General features: G+C 44.0%; 2 protein-coding genes across 2 annotated transcripts in view; both read left to right on the forward strand.

Annotated features, from left to right (window-relative positions):
• Positions 1-634: 634 nt before the first annotated feature.
• Positions 635-2,229, forward strand: LOC140353643 (claudin-7). Its single transcript, XM_072438298.1, has 5 exons — positions 635-943; positions 1,481-1,645; positions 1,707-1,785; positions 1,849-2,035; positions 2,139-2,229. Exons 1-4 carry the CDS (start codon positions 742-744, stop codon positions 2,006-2,008), a joined length of 606 nt encoding a protein of 201 aa, XP_072294399.1. The 5' UTR covers positions 635-741; the 3' UTR covers positions 2,009-2,035; positions 2,139-2,229.
• A 3,600-nt stretch (positions 2,230-5,829) lies between these two features.
• The window catches only part of p3h2 (prolyl 3-hydroxylase 2), a 43,502-nt gene continuing 33,178 nt past the window's right edge, over positions 5,830-16,153 (forward strand). Inside the window, exon 1 of the mRNA XM_072438327.1 lies at positions 5,830-6,401. Within this exon, the coding sequence (XP_072294428.1) occupies positions 5,994-6,401 (408 nt within the window). The 5' untranslated portion in view covers positions 5,830-5,993. The remainder of the gene's footprint in view (positions 6,402-16,153) is intronic.

Raw genomic sequence — 16,153 nt, forward strand, 5'->3', positions numbered from 1 at the left:
GCCTGTTCACTCCATTTACTGGGGCGGACTTCGCACACATAGTAAATAAATGATGTTCCAAACAACAACGTGTTTTATAGAACTAGCTTAAGAGGCATGTCATTATATTCCTTCAACAGAGTGACATCAGAAACATTACTACTGGAATGTTGAAATAGAAAATATAATTGATGAACCAACTTTAAACAACCACAAAATAGCTTTTACTGAAAGTGCTGCTACTACTTTTAATTGTTAAAATAATAAAATGTCCCCAATTCACATTACATAACATTTTAATATAAATGTTAGGCTACTCTAAGCAGTGCAGCTATGCAAAATACCTACTCTCAAAGCTGGTGAGAAGGTACATTTATCCAATGCTTACTTAAAGTTAATGTTTATGTGGCATAAAAACATACATTTTTAGACAAATTCACAAATGTTTAATGTTTTTAAAAGTACGAGTGGATTTTTGCTCAGTGGATTGTTTTCTTGTATTTTGATACGTTGAGGCAATGTTTGAGTTAAATCCGGTGAGGCCTAAATTTACATCCCAGTCAATCTGGACGCTTTCCCATCATCCCCTGCAGGTGGAGCCTGTGCGTCACACTGGGACCGACTTTAAAATGAGCGTGCGCGTGTAACGGTCCATCACTCCTTGTCCTCTTTAAAGATTAATGAAACAACTTCTCTGAGATATTTTTTCTGCATTATATTTTATTCAGCCTACATCTCTCTCTCTCTTTGCTTCCTGGAGCCATGGCCAGCTCGGGGGTCCAGCTGTTTGGTTTTGTGCTCGCACTTTTGGGTCTGGCCGGCACCATCGCCGCTACTTACATGGTTGAATGGAAACAACAGTCTCGAGGAAAGACGCACAACATTTACGATGGTCTGTGGATGAGCTGCAGTGAATATGAGACGACGGACTGCGACTTTTATGAATCCATCTTCAAACTCCCTGGTGCGTAAAGTTTACCGCGTGTGCGTAAAAGCTTGGAGCGCTTTTCCTTGTGATGCGCTCTCACTTAAAATACATTTCTATTGCTGGCCTGTGATGCAGACTACAAACCTTTATTTATTGGCCTCAAACCAGCAAACACAATAGTAAACACATGTTGAATATATTATAGTTTAAGGATTGTGAAATATATTGGGGATAAGGTAAATGCATTAACTCTCGCATTTTTATTTTTGTTTAACTTAGTGTCATGTTCAAGTTTCTTTCCTCTTTTGCCCAGGGCATTAAATTTAGGCTAGATATTAAAAGTGATATAATAGCACTAACAGTCCTATTCAGTGGCTACGTTCAATTGCACACTAACAGATTATAATTGGATTTCTGGACCATTAATATTATTTAAATGACATGCAAACCACAAAATCTCATGCTCATGATAAAAAAATGCAAAAGATTTTGATGTGTATATATAATCTTAATAACCATTTAACCCCAAAAATATGAGAGTTGGAGTGCATGTGAGTTAATTTGTGTTGGCAGTGGAGATCCAGGCCACTAGAGTGGCGATGTTGCTCAGTATCTTCCTGTCGGCGGTGGGGCTCCTGGTGTCCACTTTGGGGATGAAGTGCACCCGGTTTATGGACGGGAAGAGTGAGACCAAGGCCCACACCGCTATGACTGGAGGAATCATCTTCATCATCGCAGGTGTGTGACGTCAAATCAGTGAGGAGTAACTACAAACTAAGACTATTTATTCATTTTGTAGGTCTTCTGTCACTCATCATCACCTCCTGGTATGTCAGCTATATTGTTGACGCGAACAAAGTGGCCCATCATCTTAATAGGTACAGAAAAACTTTTATTACACAAGCCATTTCTCTTTTTAACAATGTTTTTATGTGTTTCAGTTTTGAATTTGGGAAGGCAATTTTCATCAGCTGGGCAGGTAGCCTCCTCAATATTTTGGGTGGAGTGTTTCTGTGTTATCGTAGGTGTTCACGCAGCACCACGCCTCATACAGTCAATCATCTGCTTCCCACAAGTAATCAGAAATCCGACTATGTCTAAATGAAATGCAAGAATGTGCATATGAAGGTTTTGTCGGTGTCGTCCAGGAGTGTTCCATTGTAGAAAAAGGTTCCTGTCCTAAAAACAGAGTCCAGATGACTACAACTGAACGTTTTTCTACAGTATGAAGGTTTTTCAACAGTTTTTTGTTATCTGGACACTAGAGTGAGTAATCCAATTAAAATATTAGACTTTTTGATTTATTGTCGCATTGCAGAAAACTTGAACATGTTTTGTGACACAAATATATGCTGTCTAAGAGATTGTAAACTTCTTCATCTTGTGTAAATATCATACTCATTTGATATATGATCCTGTACGTCAGATTGTTCTAATAAATGTTTTTCTTTGATTTAGTCTGAGAAATAATGTTTCTTTTCACTCCCCCACCACCATTTTGCCTTTTGAGCAGGTTTAGATGTTACTCTTTTTCAGACCTGAGTTCTCTGCTTTATCTGTGGTGGGATTAGTTTATTATTTAGTTGTTATTTGTAAGCATAGTGATTTGAAGGTGACAGAAATAATGGAGGCTTATGTACAATAAACTATAAGCGTACATTCCCATCAAGACTTGACCCTACAGGCTTTGTCTTATCTACCCTGCTTTTTTCCTGTAAGTAGACATTGTTATTTTACAGTCATTAGACACAGCACGGCGCTCCAGTAATGGGGACTTTCCTGAGCCAAAATGGTTTCCTTCCTTTTCTCCTAATTTATGTCATCCCAGCAGAGAGATGGCAATGAAACAAATAATACTGGTACAGGTTCGGTCTGTAGAGAAGAACAGACCCTAAGACTGCATTAATCCATTTGCATTTTGAAGCGCCGGTGGGGGTCGGGCTAACGGTGCAATTAACAATAAGACCTTACTTTATTTACCAAAATTATTCACTTAAAATTCATATGTAGCCCAACAGAGCTCAAAGGGTCAAACAGTCTAGGGAAAAGAAGAAAATTTTTTTAAAAAATCACTCAATTGGGAAGAGAATATTTTAATACAACAAAAAAAAGTAAAAATAATTTGAAAACACCTTTTAGATATTGGTTATTTAATATTTAATGTTGCATTGCATTGATATATCTGTATAACCTACACAGCTGAAAACTGATGCTTTCACTCCAGGTATAACAAATATTTAATCAAAATAAATTACTACAAAACAAATAAGTAAATACTCTTTTTTTTTCCCCCTGCATTTGACTCAGCCAATACTATTTTTCAACTCGGTTAATGTAAATGTAGACGCGTTTCACTGTCTGACCACTAGATGGAGACATTCTACACTGCATCACGCTCACTGCACAAGTGCTGAGGAGCCTGAGCCATTATCAGCAGCTTTGTTTTCAACAGTTCGTCTGAATGAAACTCGTTTAAACTTTGAGCTGACAGCTACCGGAACGGTCACTTGAGTTTGTGTGTTTCCGGTCTGCTAAACTGTTTGTGACACTCACATGAGCGAAGGCCCGCGCACTGTCCAGCAGTAAAAACCCCGCAGGAGCTTCACGTTTGCATCCCCGTGGCGTGTGTGTCATGGTGTGTGTGTGTGTCGTGGTGTGTGTGTGTGTCGTGGTGTGTGTCGTGGTGTGTGTGTCGTGGTGTGTGCGTGTGTCATGGTGTGTGTGTGTGTGTCGTGGTGTGTGCGTGTGTCGTGGTGTGTGCGTGTGTCATGGTGTGTGTGTGTGTCGTGGTGTGTGCGTGTGTGTGTGTCATGGTGGGTGCGTGTGTCATGGTGGGTGTGTGTGTGTCATGGTGTGTGTGTGTGTCATGGTGTGTGCGTGTGTCATGTTGTGTGCGTGTGTCATGGTGTGTGTCGTGGTGTGTGCGTGTGTCGTGTGTCATGGTGTGTGTGTGTGTGTGTGTGTGTCGTGGTGTGTGTGTGTGTCATGGTGTGTATGTGTGTGTCATGGTGGGTGCGTGTGTCATGGTGGGTGTGTGTGTGTCATGGTGTGTGTGTGTGTGTCGTGGTGTGTGCGTGTGTCGTGTGCGTGTGTCATGGTGTGTGTGTCGTGGTGTGTGTGTCATGGTGTGTGTGTGTGTGTGTGTGTATGTGTGTGTCATGGTGGGTGCGTGTGTCATGGTGGGTGTGTGTGTGTCATGGTGTGTGTGTGTGTGTGTCATGGTGTGTGCGTGTGTCATGGTGTGTGCGTGTGTCATGGTGTGTGTGTGTCATGGTGTGTGCGTGTGTCATGGTGTGTGTGTGTGTCATGGTGTGTGTTTGTCATGGTGTGTGCGTGTGTCATTGTGTGTGTGTGTGTGTGTGTGTCATGGTGGATGTGTGTGTCATGGTGGGTGTGTGTGTGTGTGTGTCATGGTGGGTGTGTGTGTCATGGTGTGTGTGTTTGTCATGGTGTGTGCGTGTGTCATTGTGAGTGTGTGTCATGGTGGGTGTGTGTGTCATGGTGTGTGTGTGTGTGTCATGGTGTGTGCGTGTGTCATGGTGTGTGTGTTTGTCATGGTGTGTGCGTGTGTCATTGTGAGTGTGTGGGTGTGTGTGTGTGTCATGGTGTGTGCGTGTGTCATGGTGTGTGTGTTTGTCATGGTGTGTGCGTGTGTCATTGTGAGTGTGTGTGTGTGTGTCATGGTGGGTGTGTGTGTCATGGTGTGTGCGTGTGTCATTGTGAGTGTGTGTGTGTGTGTGTCATGGTGGGTGTGTGTGTCATGGTGGGTGCGTGTGTCATTGTGAGTGTGAGTGTGTGTGTGTGTGTGTGTGTCATGGTGGGTGCGTGTGTCATTGTGAGTGTGAGTGTGTGTGTGTGTGTGTGTGTGTGTGTGTCATGGTGGGTGCGTGTGTCATTGTGAGTGTGAGTGTGTGTGTGTGTGTGTGTCATGGTGGGTGCGTGTGTCATTGTGAGTGTGAGTGTGTGTGTGTGTGTGTGTGTGTGTCATGGTGGGTGCGTGTGTCATTGTGAGTGTGAGTGTGTGTGTGTGTGTGTGTGCGTGTGTCATGGTGTGTGTGTTTGTCATGGTGTGTGCGTGTGTCATTGTGAGTGTGTGTCATGGTGGGTGTGTGTGTCATGGTGTGTGTGTGTGTGTCATGGTGTGTGCGTGTGTCATGGTGTGTGTGTTTGTCATGGTGTGTGCGTGTGTCATTGTGAGTGTGTGTCATGGTGGGTGTGTGTGTCATGGTGTGTGTGTGTGTGTCATGGTGTGTGCGTGTGTCATGGTGTGTGTGTTTGTCATGGTGTGTGCGTGTGTCATTGTGAGTGTGTGGGTGTGTGTGTGTGTCATGGTGTGTGCGTGTGTCATGGTGTGTGTGTTTGTCATGGTGTGTGCGTGTGTCATTGTGAGTGTGTGTGTGTGTGTCATGGTGGGTGTGTGTGTCATGGTGTGTGCGTGTGTCATTGTGAGTGTGAGTGTGTGTGTGTGTGTGTGTGTCATGGTGTGTGCGTGTGTCATGGTGTGTGTGTTTGTCATGGTGTGTGCGTGTGTCATTGTGAGTGTGTGTGTGTGTGTCATGGTGGGTGTGTGTGTCATGGTGTGTGCGTGTGTCATTGTGAGTGTGAGTGTGTGTGTGTGTGTGTGTGTGTGTGTCATGGTGGGTGCGTGTGTCATTGTGAGTGTGTGTGTGTGTGTGTGTGTGTGTGTGTGTCATGGTGGGTGCGTGTGTCATTGTGAGTGTGAGTGTGTGTGTGTGTGTGTGTGTCATGGTGGGTGCGTGTGTCATTGTGAGTGTGAGTGTGTGTGTGTGTGTGTGTGTGTGTGTGTCATGGTGGGTGCGTGTGTCGTGGTGGGTGTGTTGCCCCCCACAGTCGCCGCGGGGCCGTTCACTCTTGAGGGGAGGAGTTTTCCAGAAGCCAAGGAGAAGGGTCACAACAAAATGTGTGTCCCCGACTAAACACAGACTGTTTCCGCCCCGCTCGGTGCCGCCGTGACCCGTGGACACTTCAGATGGACTTGAACAATCCCCGTGATCTTCTGCTTCGGTGACTGACAGACTCTTGTGTTGTCTCGGGTCTCACAGAGAGACGCTCCGCGAGGCTGAGGATGGACGTAACCTCCGCGGCTGCCCAGTCTGTCGTCCTGCTGACGGTATTGTCCATGTCCTGTGCTGTCCTGCAGCCGTATGACCTTCTGTACGAGGACGCGGTCCAGGCGTTTTACCGGAGCGACTACGAGAGCGTGGTGCGCCACATGGAGGCTGCGCTCGGCAGCTTCTCCGAGCTGCGCCGCACCAAGGTCCGCTGTCGGCTCAGGTGCCAGGATCAGCATCAGTTTGAGGCCAACTTCACGGACCTCATCTTCTTCGACACTGTCCTGCGCAGAGCCGCGTGCATGGACTCCTGCATCGAGGACACGTCTGGACCTCAGTCTCTGCACAAAGTCAGCGAAGATGTGCTGCAAGATTTCAACAGGCGGATCCCGTACAACTACTTACAGCTGGCTTATCAGAAGGTAAGGACACATTCATGACACCTACAGCTGGCTTATCAGAAGGTAAGGACACATTCATGACACCTACAGCTGGCTTATCAGAAGGTAAGGACACATTCATGACACCTACAGCTGGCTTATCAGAAGGTAAGGACACATTCATGACACCTACAGCTGGCTTATCAGAAGGTAAGGACACATTCATGACACCTACAGCTGGCTTATCAGAAGGTAAGGACACATTCATGACACCTACAGCTGGCTTATCAGAAGGTAAGGACACATTCATGACACCTACAGCTGGCTTATCAGAAGGTAAGGACACATTCATGACACCTACAGCTGGCTTATCAGAAGGTTAGGACACATTCATGACACCTACAGCTGGCTTATCAGAAGGTAAGGACACATTCATGACACCTACAGCTGGCTTATCAGAAGGTAAGGACACATTCATGACACCTACAGCTGGCTTATCAGAAGGTAAGGACACATTCATGACACCTACAGCTGGCTTATCAGAAGGTAAGGACACATTCATGACACCTACAGCTGGCTTATCAGAAGGTAAGGACACATTCATGACACTTACAGCTGGCTTATCAGAAGGTAAGGACACATTCATGACACTTACAGCTGGCTTATCAGAAGGTTAGGACACATTCATGACACCTACAGCTGGCTTATCAGAAGGTAAGGACACATTCATGACACCTACAGCTGGCTTATCAGAAGGTAAGGACACATTCATGACACTTACAGCTGGTTTATCAGAAGGTAAGGACACATTCATGACACCTACAGCTGGCTTATCAGAAGGTTAGGACACATTCATGACACCTACAGCTGGCTTATCAGAAGGTAAGGACACATTCATGACACCTACAGCTGGCTTATCAGAAGGTAAGGACACATTCATGACACCTACAGCTGGCTTATCAGAAGGTAAGGACACATTCATGACACTTACAGCTGGCTTATCAGAAGGTAAGGACACATTCATGACACTTACAGCTGGCTTATCAGAAGGTTAGGACACATTCATGACACCTACAGCTGGCTTATCAGAAGGTAAGGACACATTCATGACACCTACAGCTGGCTTATCAGAAGGTAAGGACACATTCATGACACTTACAGCTGGCTTATCAGAAGGTAAGGACACATTCATGACACCTACAGCTGGCTTATCAGAAGGTTAGGACACATTCATGACACCTACAGCTGGCTTATCAGAAGGTAAGGACACATTCATGACACCTACAGCTGGCTTATCAGAAGGTAAGGACACATTCATGACACCTACAGCTGGCTTATCAGAAGGTAAGGACACATTCATGACACCTACAGCTGGCTTATCAGAAGGTAAGGACACATTCATGACACCTACAGCTGGCTTATCAGAAGGTAAGGACACATTCATGACACCTACAGCTGGCTTATCAGAAGGTAAGGACACATTCATGACACCTACAGCTGGCTTATCAGAAGGTAAGGACACATTCATGACACCTACAGCTGGCTTATCAGAAGGTAAGGACACATTCATGACACCTACAGCTGGCTTATCAGAAGGTAAGGACACATTCATGACACCTACAGCTGGCTTATCAGAAGGTAAGGACACATTCATGACACCTACAGCTGGCTTATCAGAAGGTAAGGACACATTCATGACACCTACAGCTGGCTTATCAGAAGGTAAGGACACATTCATGACACCTACAGCTGGCTTATCAGAAGGTAAGGACACATTCATGACACCTACAGCTGGCTTATCAGAAGGTAAGGACACATTCATGACACTTACAGCTGGCTTATCAGAAGGTAAGGACACATTCATGACACTTACAGCTGGCTTATCAGAAGGTTAGGACACATTCATGACACCTACAGCTGGCTTATCAGAAGGTAAGGACACATTCATGACACCTACAGCTGGCTTATCAGAAGGTAAGGACACATTCATGACACTTACAGCTGGCTTATCAGAAGGTAAGGACACATTCATGACACCTACAGCTGGCTTATCAGAAGGTTAGGACACATTCATGACACCTACAGCTGGCTTATCAGAAGGTAAGGACACATTCATGACACCTACAGCTGGCTTATCAGAAGGTAAGGACACATTCATGACACTTACAGCTGGCTTATCAGAAGGTAAGGACACATTCATGACACTTACAGCTGGCTTATCAGAAGGTTAGGACACATTCATGACACCTACAGCTGGCTTATCAGAAGGTAAGGACACATTCATGACACCTACAGCTGGCTTATCAGAAGGTAAGGACACATTCATGACACTTACAGCTGGCTTATCAGAAGGTAAGGACACATTCATGACACCTACAGCTGGCTTATCAGAAGGTTAGGACACATTCATGACACCTACAGCTGTCTTATCAGAAGGTAAGGACACATTCATGACACCTACAGCTGGCTTATCAGAAGGTAAGGACAAATTCATGACACCTACAGCTGGCTTATCAGAAGGTAAGGACACATTCATGACACTTACAGCTGGCTTATCAGAAGGTAAGGACACATTCATGACACCTACAGCTGGCTTATCAGAAGGTAAGGACACATTCATGACACCTACAGCTGGCTTATCAGAAGGTAAGGACACATTCATGACACCTACAGCTGGCTCATCAGAAGGTAAGGACACATTCATGACACCTACAGCTGGCTTATCAGAAGGTAAGGACACATTCATGACACCTACAGCTGGCTTATCAGAAGGTTAGGACACATTCATGACACCTACAGCTGGCTTATCAGAAGGGAAGGACACATAAAACTGCCTGGTAGTGTTTGTCATTGGGTTCCATCAGCCAGAGAGAACGAGGGAGAAACATAATGGTCTTCTAGCCTAATGGGCTATAATCATGACTCTTAAGGAAATGGATTTGTCAGCTCTAGTGACAGCTTAAATAAAGTCAAATTAAAGTTTGGGAATTGTCTTACAACAGAGATGATGAGCAGAAGTTATCCATTGACATGTCAAGTGGCTGTCTTCCCTCATGTCTTTACCTTTTGAGCTATTCGTTTGAGCTATTAAGTTGGCCTAGTTAAATATGCACTGCCTGTCCATAAAAATGTTGCCACAGAAAAAAGGGGCACACGCTCTATTATTATTTCGTAGGACCTCTTTTAGCTTTGATTGCAGCACACATTCGCTGTGGCATAGTTTCAATAAGCTTCTGTAATATCAAAAGATGTATTTCCATCCAATGTTACATTATTTTACAGTTGATCTTGTATTGATGATGGAGAGTGACCACTGCACACAGCCTTCTCCAGCTCAAACACTCTCACTGAGGTTCAGATCTGTAGTAGATTAATTTCTGCTTCTCATTAGATGTTTTCTCTGCTTGATGCCAATGATTTGACCCTTCTCAAACTCACTCACATATTTTCCATGACAACGGGATTTGTCTTTCCACATGGTTGTTTCAGAAATGAGAAGTCACTCACTGCATCAGTTGGGTTTAAATACCGTGTTGCAGCTGAAAGATCTTCACCCTGTGCAGCAGTTCTCCAGTAGGAGACTCGGACCTACTGTATTTAATAGTTGAATCCAAGTGGTGACTGTTTTCTGACAGACAGAGTAGTTATTCTCCACATGTTTATGGCAGAGACAGTCCTTGTGTGAGAATGTGTCTTACATGTTGTAGTGTATCTTTTTAAACACATGTGAGAGGCACAGAAGGACTCTGTCAGCGTTAAGTCTGACTGTTTAGTCTACACTGTCATGACTTTCATGTGGTGAGATGCAGTGGATTAAAATCAGTGCGTGTATAAACAAAGCCACAAATTAGTTTATTGTGACAGGAAAGAATCCTGCCTCCTCCTTGTGTTGATTATGAGTTTTCTCCTCATCCGTCGTCCATCATATTTAGACACGTGGGAGGGGGACTGGGAAAGGGAAATGGGCTTCAGCGTGTGTTGTAACTCTCCCAGGATCAAAATGAGGGTCCTTCAAAGCTCCAGGCGACTGTCAGAGCTGTATATTATCATTTGTCTAGACTTGAACCTTTTGTGGTATTTGAAGACACTCTCTTTATAGCTTCAAAATGTCCCAAATTACACAGCGTCTGTCCATGTAGCCTGCTCCTTGTGTGGCTATTGGACAACTCTGGTAACAAGCAGAGCAAATCGCTGTGAATTCTTGCTTACAATAAATAAGTAATACTTCTCAACGCTTACTACAATCAGCATCTTTAAATAACCTCTGTAATGTCCCGTTGCTGTTTGCCTGGCTCAGACCTCTTCAGTCGCTGGTGCTCGCTCTAAATTCTCTGGTGATGACACATTGCCTCTGCGCTCTGAAGTGGGTGGAAGAAGTTAATCTGTTCCTTTTCCTCTTTCGGGTTAATGCCTTCACCATCTTCCTCTCTGAATCAGCATAAAAACCCTTTAAGTCTGCGATGATACACGCTCCTGTCTAGACGCGAGTCAGTCGATATACCTCAGCCAGATGTAGAACAAACACCACATATCTTTGTCCTAAGGAATTATGATTTGTCTAACATGTGCACTTGTCTTTTGCCGCTAAACTCAAGGCTGTCGTTGTGTTGTGGCGGCCCTCATGATGCCGTTATGATTTGAAGGCTAGACGTTTGGATGCTGGGAGATAAGCAGAGGCAGCGCTGCTCTCTGATTGGTTGAGAAGCTGCGAGTGCGTCAGGCCACATGGTCCGCAGTAATCTTGGGTTAATGCAAACGCTGGGTAAAGTGCTCGTGAGTGTGGGCATGTGGCTATTTGGGGTGTTTGTGAAAATAAATAACATTCCTTCAGGATTTGGCATTCCAGCGTCACACACCCCTCCCAACAAGTGCAGGTATAATGCATCTATTGGCCCTTTGAGGAGAGTCCGGCACAGTCTCCAAGTGTTCGCTCAGCATTTAACCAGGCAAATATTTTGTGTTCCTCTTGTGGTTTGTTTGCTTTCTAAAAAAAATATATATATATATAAAAAAAAAAGGGGAGATATTCTGAGGAGCAAAAGGGAGAGGTGTGTAGCTGTAATGGTCCAGTCCTTGATTGCTCTCAGGCTCAGGCCGCACTTCCCGCTAACGTCGCCCAAATAGAGCGGGGATCAAAGAGCTGCGGAGGTCTGACGTATTCCAGCGAAGGCAGAGTGCACCGAGGTCCCGCCAGGTTATCCTTCCAACTGCCCACTCAGGCTGCGCTCGGCTCCATGGAGACTCTTTGTGCCAATTCTGACATCCGGTACTTGGATGCTCTGGCCAATATCCAATATTTCCCGATACCGATATTTGGATATTTTGGATCCATAACAAGGCCCACAAGATCACAAATGAGTAAAAATAAAAACACAAGACTCTCACTAAAAAATCAGCTCCGCTTTAAAAAAATCAACCAATACAGGTATCGAGGGGGAAAAAACTGTCAATATCAGTCCTGGTTTAGGCCTGACGTAGTCCTGGTTTAGTCTTGGTTCAGGCCTGATGTAGTCCTGCTTTAGTCCTGCTTTAGTCCTGCTTTAGTCCCGCTTTAGTCCTGTTTTAGTCCTGCTTTAGTCCTGCTTTAGTCCCGTTTTAGTCCTGGTTTAGTCCTGATGTAGTCCTGGTTTAGTCCTGGTTTAGTCCTGATGTAGTCCTGGTTTAGTCCTGATGTAGTCCTGGTTTAGTCCTGGTTTAGGCTTGATGTAGTCCTGGTTTAGTCCTGGTTTAGTCCTGGTTTAGTCCTGGTTTAGTCCTGATGTAGTCCTGGTTTAGTCCTGGTTTAGGCCTGATGTAGTCCTGCTTTAGTCTTGGTTTAGGCTTGATGTAGTCCTGGTTTAGTCCCGGTTTAGTCCTGCTTTAGTCCTGGTTTAGGCCTGACGTAGTCCTGGTTTAGGCTTGCTTTAGTCCTGGTTTAGTCCCGGTTTTGTCCTGGTTTAGTCCTGGATTAGGCCTGACGTTGTCCTGGTTTAGATCTGCTTTAGTCCTGCTTTGGTCCCGGTTTAGTCATGCTTTAGTCCTGGTTTAGGCCTGACGTAGTCCTGGTTTAGGCCTGCTTTAGTCCTGGTTTAGGCCTGACGTAGTCCTGGTTTAGTCATGCTTTAGTCCTGGTTTAGGCCTGACGTAGTCCTGGTTTAGGCCTGCTTTAGTCCTGGTTTAGGTCTGATGTAGTCCTGGTTTAGTCCTGGTTTACACTTGCAACCGCATTTCATACTCCAGTGCAACTTATATGTTTTTTTTCTTCTCTATCATGCATTTTTTGGATTGGTGCGACTTGTATTCCAGAAAATACGGTAATAGTGTTGGCATTATCTTTGTGGCATCATATCACTGTTGAACCTTTCTCTTTATATCAACTGAAAGGTTAGTATCGTGACAACGCTGCTGGTGCTTGAATATTGACCTCGTAAATTGTAGGAAATTCTTTTTTGCTCGAAGGGACTTGCATGTAACTCCACATCTGTATGTTCTTGTTTTTGCTTTCACCAGAAAATATTCCACTGTCCCATAAATCACAAAGAGGAGTGGAAACTGTCAGAAATAATTACTGTAATATTATGAACACAACTTTCTGTATGATTCCTGATTTGTTCCGTTCCATAAAAAGCACATTTCCTTTTATGTCATGTTGGGTGCTGTTTCAGAGCCTCTTCGACAGCTTTATGATCTCAGTGTTTGAACCTGACTAATCTTTTTAATGAGTTATTTTGGGTGTAATGTTATTGGTGTGATAAAGATGATCGTGGCTAAGATATTGCTTGGTGTTGCCATTTCATGTTGTATCTACTGGTAGCTAAGTGCAGTGAAAGCTTTTTGCTCTGTTTTGTTCTTTTCACACGAGAGCATCAAATGTCAGGCCAGGGCAGAAGCAGAACCAGGTCATAGACAACTTTTGAGAGCCAGTGTCCTTCTTGTATGACTTATATTAACTAAATACATAAATCAACATCAAGGTAGCATAATGATGTTTTATAACAACTACAACAACATGTATTATAAGCATGTCATTGTGTGTGACACCTGCACCTGGTGCTTTGGACCAGACGTCTGTGCTCACAGTTCAGTGGCACACTGGCACTGCCCGGTGCCAGGGGCCTGGTGCATGACTGCCTTTAGCAGATAATGCTCCAGAGGAATGTGTGTGTGAGGGGGCTGTGTAACACTCCAACATTGTTCTTGGTTTAAACTGTAGCTGAGCCGAGACGTGCTCCGAGGCGACCTGCCATCTGAGAATGTCTGGGCTGAGCTCTCAGATACTGCAGTATCTCTCATCGAGGAACCAAAGATCTGATTAAATAAGGACAAGTATTCCTGGTTCATGTTTGGCCCACCGCTGCGCCGGGATTCAGTCTATTCTCTTTCTGGCTGTGTGTGTTTCATTATCACTCTGTGCAAACAGCTCCTGAATGTCGAAGGAGAATATTGGGGGGATGGAAAACGCCCAGTGTTTGCCAAGCATCTGTTGAGCTTCAGCGTTTACTGTTGGCTGCCCCTGTGTGCGAGCAACACCTCCCTGTGTCAAGTTATCTTCACAACAACACCACAGTTATGTCTCATTTGTCTCAAACTGTGACTGTGCACATATTCTGAATTTTAACCAGACAATGTGAATAATAACAGCTGTCAAATAAGTAAAATCACCCGTTTGAATCATCAGCATGAACTCAGCAATATTTCAAGTTGTTTAAATATAGCCTTTGAAACGTTCCCAGTTTGTAATTGTAAATGCTGTAGTAGTAGTAATGTTTCACAGTCCACACTCTTATGCCTGAGGTGTTCACACAGATCAGTAACTCACTATGGTCTTTCCCACGTCTCCAGTTGCCCTTTGGTGTGGGGGGTTTATGAGTTTGTGAGCTATCAAGTGTCTCTGGGGTCTATTTGATACAATCTTCATGATTGCTGATCCTGTTCGGGGTAACTTTTTAGTTTTCCCTGTTGAAGACTGGTGTAAATGTTTATTTCATCTGCTAATAGCATCACCATATCCAACTGCATCCAGTTACAAAACACAGATCAAAGTGCAATGAAATCTCTGAGCCTAGCTCAGTGGAACGGTGGTTCTGAGGAACAAGTCGTAGTTCTGCAGAGAACTTTTGCCTTTTTGACCCCACAGCTGTTTCCTTTAAAATTCAATTAGAAGTGTTGATTGTTTATGCAGAAGGCCTGAGTCAACCTGCGCAGGGCTGAGCACCAGCCACAAGCTGAGTTTTACTGAGAGATAGTGATTGATCCAGTATGCAAAAATGTAGAAGGTTATGTCAACGTTTGAGCCCAGTCCACTTGATATAGACATTTAGTCCTGGTCTTTTAGCCTTGGTGGTGTGTGTACAACTGTAAAGACACACTGTGTCGGTCAACTTACACCACAAAGGTTTTAATTTGTCTACACATGATAAGACAATACTTTACATTTCTTAACATACAAACAAAGTCATGCCATAGTCACAAATGTGAACTATGTTATAAACATCCCTGGGGCCTGATCATTTATCTATTGCCCCATCCATAAAACACTGGACTAATTCCTGTTGTGGTTGTGTCCAGCAGGACTCCTCTGCTGCACACAGGTCGAGTTACAGTAGAGACAGGACAGAGGACGTCCTCCTGTCCTTCTGTGACCTCACTGACACATTGACCATCTGTATTTCCACATCTGCTTCACATTTTTCTGAATTAGAGAGGAGAAAATTAGACTCTTTCTGCAGGTCTTTAGGGATCTGTTGCCCAAAACATCTCCTGTGTGGCCCGTGCAGCTAATGACCGAATCAGCTGGGCCTCTGGTACTATAAACATTTGACTACATATTTATTTAGAGTATCTTAATTATGGGACAAAGCTTTTAATTCTCACTTTCCCAGACGGTGTGTTTAAAGTCTAGGCAAACGTGTTGTGGATCCGCTGTCCACTGTCCTTACAAGCCCACAGTGTCAGCAGAGCACAAGGTGACGTGAGCGCACCATGACATCATCTCCTCTGTCTCCTGCGTTCTACATTAGTTCAGCGTTCACAGTGGGACATGGGGGCACCGTTTACAACCCATTCAGGATCTGTTTGCCCTTGTCATGACTTTAACAGGAGCTGAGTTAATGTGTGACCAATGAATGTACAGTATCTGTCTTCATACCGGATATTAAGATTACATAAGAGAACCGTTATTCGTCCCACAATGAGGACATTTCAATGAACATATATTTTTTGCAGTTTCCAATCAAAAAATCCATTAAGAATAAAAAACCTTAAATTGAACCGTTGAACTAGAATATTAAAACATTCTACTGTATACAAAATGGGAAAAAATATTATAGTAAGATGCAACACGGCAAGTATTGGTTAGTTTAGTTATAGTTTGGTCTTTTTTAATCCATTATTAATCCAAATCACAAACTCCACCTTTTCATGCACCTTCAAACGAGTGTGAATCACGAGGTCCCTCACGATCCAATGCGATACACGATAATATTACAATTTTGCGATACATGTGGTAATCAATATATTGCTCATGATATTCTACGATATATCTGTATTTTTTTAAATAACCCAATACATTTTAACAACATTTTTCTTTGTTAAACCACGACTTGCACAAACTCAAGAGCGTGGTCACAAAATAATTCGGGAAATTATACCGAAAATGACTCCCAGCAGCCCACGATATCGATACTGTATCAGCAAATTTAGTATCACAATATATCGATATTTTGGGACACCTCTAGGTAAGGCTAACTGTCACCGTGCGCCAGTCGTCATTCAGATCGTGGAGATGGAGCGCTACGGGATAAATAACCGCTTCC

The sequence above is a fragment of the Eucyclogobius newberryi genome, unplaced genomic scaffold, assembly GCF_026437365.1.
Source record: "Eucyclogobius newberryi isolate DKJ021-1_F unplaced genomic scaffold, fEucNew1.0.hap1 SCAF_9, whole genome shotgun sequence".
NCBI classification, from domain to species: Eukaryota; Metazoa; Chordata; class Actinopteri; order Gobiiformes; family Gobiidae; genus Eucyclogobius; species Eucyclogobius newberryi.

Bases quoted from the DNA above. Each gene is read 5' to 3' on its own strand.
- LOC140353643 (XM_072438298.1), top strand. From the start codon at position 742: ATGGCCAGCTCGGGGGTCCAGCTGTTTGGTTTTGTGCTCGCACTTTTG. The intron at 944-1,480 runs GTGCGTAAAGTT...TTGTGTTGGCAG, and splicing joins ATCCATCTTCAAACTCCCTG to TGGAGATCCAGGCCACTAGA. The intron at 1,646-1,706 runs GTGTGTGACGTC...TTCATTTTGTAG, and splicing joins AATCATCTTCATCATCGCAG to GTCTTCTGTCACTCATCATC.